Genomic DNA, 2,852 nt, shown 5'->3' with positions numbered 1-2,852 from the left:
GTGTGTGTGTGTGTTTCATGTAGAGGGCTGATGAATAGTGAAACTACCCTGCGAGCTGTATTTTGTTTTGAGGTTTGCATTTTTTAATGCAGTCTCAGCACCCTGTGTCATGAGGAAGACTTCCTCTGTGTTTACCACCCCCACATTGCTTAATGAGTAAACCAGACAGCATATTTACTGCTGTGGCTTTGGATGAAATTTGGTTTGAACTAGGGTGTTAAATGAGGCAGCAGCTGTGGGTGGGGGGAAGTGGGGCAGTCAGGTTTTTACAGTGTCTGGCTCTGAGGCTTCCCAGACCCTGTGCAGTTCTCTGCGTCTCCAGTTAACACCTATTGTGGAAGATGGCGGAGTAGTTTTACTAACATCAAGGAGAAACACTGGTGCTTTGTGTTGAACTGTGATGCTGGGCTGAAGTCGGTGTCCTATGAGCCTAGTGTTAAGGCAGACATAGGCAAGGCAGTGAGGCCACTGAGCTTGTGGCTGATTTGCTGATACCCCAGTGCCAGGACCTGAGCACCAGACAGGTGCTTCCTTTTAAACCCACCATGACGGCACCTGAAAATCAGACGGGTGAGAGACTCAGCAGGCACCTGGGGAGAGGCTTTAAAGTTCTCTGTTGAGAAAGCGATGAAAGGCCGCACTGAGCCCGCTGTGAGGGAGGGCCTGTATGTAACAGTGCGTAATCGTGGTCCCTGGCTCATGCGCTCAGCAGGGGCAGTGCTGTATGGGTGACTGTGGGAAGTACAGGGGTCGGCGTACGAGGGTGACGGGAGGTTCTGCCCCTCTCTCACGGCGCGGCGAACGGCTCGTCCTCGCCCTCGGAGCAGAGAGATGGGGCGCATGAGCGGTGCATGGTCAGCGGTGGGCGGGACGCTCTCGCGGGGGGGGGCGGATGTGAGGGGGGCCACCGTCGCCCTTGCCCTGCCCTGGGGCTGCCGGTCCTGCCGGGGCTGCCGGGGCTGTGAGCGGAGAGAGAGAGGGTCTGACTGCAGGCCAGGGAGGGGCAGAGAGCAGACTCTAACACCCAGCCCCGTCGGCCCCTCCCCTGCTCTAATACCCAGCCCCATCGGTCAGCGCTCAGCCCACCAGCAGCCCGTTACAGCCCCACGGCTGATGGGCGGAGCCCCGGTGACACACACCGTCAGGGCTGCGGGTGGACTGGTGGTGAAACGGTAGAATTTCAGTGAGTACCAGGATCGCCACACCGTTCAGACAGACAGGCCCTGCATCTGTAGGTGGCTGCAGGTAGACGGGTTTAACCCCGAGCACCCTCCCCTGTGCCGTGTGCAAACTTAGTTTCAGTATTGCTCCTTGGTCACGGGTCACGCTTCCCTTTTCACCCGCTGTGCACACGTACCTCTCTCTCACAGCTGGTCCCCCCCCCCTCTCTCTCACTCTGACCATCGCTGTGTGCTCTCACCAATCACACTCTCAGCCAGGGTTCGGCTAACAGCCTCATCATTTTATTCTCTACACCTGTGGTTGGATTTGGCTGTCGCCACTGATGGGTAGTGCTATTGCGCAGGCAGTACAGCAGCAGACTCCTGAGATGTGAGGCTCTATGGTCTACAGCGCAGAGCGCTTACATCCGCAAGACATGAGGTTCGTTTTTGCTCAGCAACGCCAGTAAAATGAGAGGCGAGGCCAGAGACATTTAGCAGCAAACACAGTTTGCTGATAGGTGATGATGGTTATCTGCTGACAAAGGTGTGCCACTGTTCTGGGCAGCATGATGTTGGGCTGGATCCAAGATGTTCCGGTTCTGGTCCCTGATCCAACTCAGCACTGAGCTGTAAGCAATGCGGGATTTAGCAACATTAGTGCAGATTTCGAGGATTTCGAGTCTACCTAGAGTGCCTCTCTCGCTACTCAAACAGCCCCGTGGGCTTCTTAACACGCTGCTGCTAAACTGAACACCTGGAGACGAACATCTGCAGACAGTCGCAGCTCAGCGGATCGCAGCACGCCGATGCAAATAAAGGATGGAAGGATGAATGAGCGGAGTTTCAGAAGCCTCCGCTGAGACTGAGCGTTGAGCGCGAAGACCGCCTTCCACCAGGAGGAGGCCGCTTTCACTCTGGCCTTTTTTGGCCCCGCTTTAGCGGAGAGGCCGCTTTCACTCTGGCCTTTTTTGGCCCCGCTTTAGCAGAGAGGCCGCTTTCACTCTGGCCTTTTTTGGCCCTGCTTTAGCAGATACAGTGCACTGCCGGACGACCCTGTGAAACCGCACTGTTAATTGTGACGTGAGATCCGGAGCAAGATAGCAGAGGGTCAAAAACTGCCGGTAGTATGAACAGTGCCATCTAGTGGCCAAGATAAAGAAGCTCATGCTGAGTAAGACAGGTTTTCATCGTTTGTTTTTGGCCTGCCTTGTCAGTACAGCACAGCGTCTGTACAGTGTCCCATGGTGAAGGTGAGTGAAACATGTGAGGACCAGGTAATTTTACAGAGGTATTATATAGTGTACTTTACCTAAGCAGTTACACTCTACACTTTGACACTGAAATGTGCACGTTTTTATTGTAAAACAACAGCAATGGAAATCTGCCGCCGGCGTGCCTTGACCTGCATTGCTCCAGTGAGCATGCAGCTGTGCAAATGAACCGTGTGCGAGGTGATTAATGTCAGCTACGCTGCTACGCGATGGGTGCACCCCCGACTGACCTGTCTCTGCGCGAGGCCCTCTGCTGGCCGCTGCGGTCTGCAGGCGTAGGGGCCGCGTGTGGGGAGAGCCCTCAGGTGCCGGTACAGGTTGCTCCTCAGAAACAGGGGGTTGAACACAGGGTCCTCCTCCAGCCGTGCGAGGGAGCCCTGGGCAACAGCGCAGCACAGTCAGACCCGGCGAAGACACG

The 2,852-nt window shown here is 55.6% G+C and overlaps 1 protein-coding gene across 1 annotated transcript in view; it reads right to left on the bottom strand.

Moving 5' to 3' along the window:
- Positions 1-422: 422 nt before the first annotated feature.
- LOC118793524 (meiosis 1 associated protein) overlaps positions 423-2,852 on the bottom strand; it is an 18,511-nt gene continuing 16,081 nt past the window's right edge. Inside the window, exons 8-10 of the mRNA XM_036551744.1 lie at positions 2,665-2,811; positions 760-959; positions 423-555 (exon numbers count right to left, since the gene is read on the bottom strand). Coding sequence (XP_036407637.1) covers positions 423-555; positions 760-959; positions 2,665-2,811 — 480 coding nt within the window. The remainder of the gene's footprint in view (positions 556-759; positions 960-2,664; positions 2,812-2,852) is intronic.

This window comes from Megalops cyprinoides, chromosome 18 (assembly GCF_013368585.1).
Source record: "Megalops cyprinoides isolate fMegCyp1 chromosome 18, fMegCyp1.pri, whole genome shotgun sequence".
Lineage (NCBI taxonomy): Eukaryota > Metazoa > Chordata > Actinopteri > Elopiformes > Megalopidae > Megalops > Megalops cyprinoides.
Note: the sequence above shows the minus strand (reverse complement) of the source record. Positions and strands in the feature narration are given on the sequence as shown.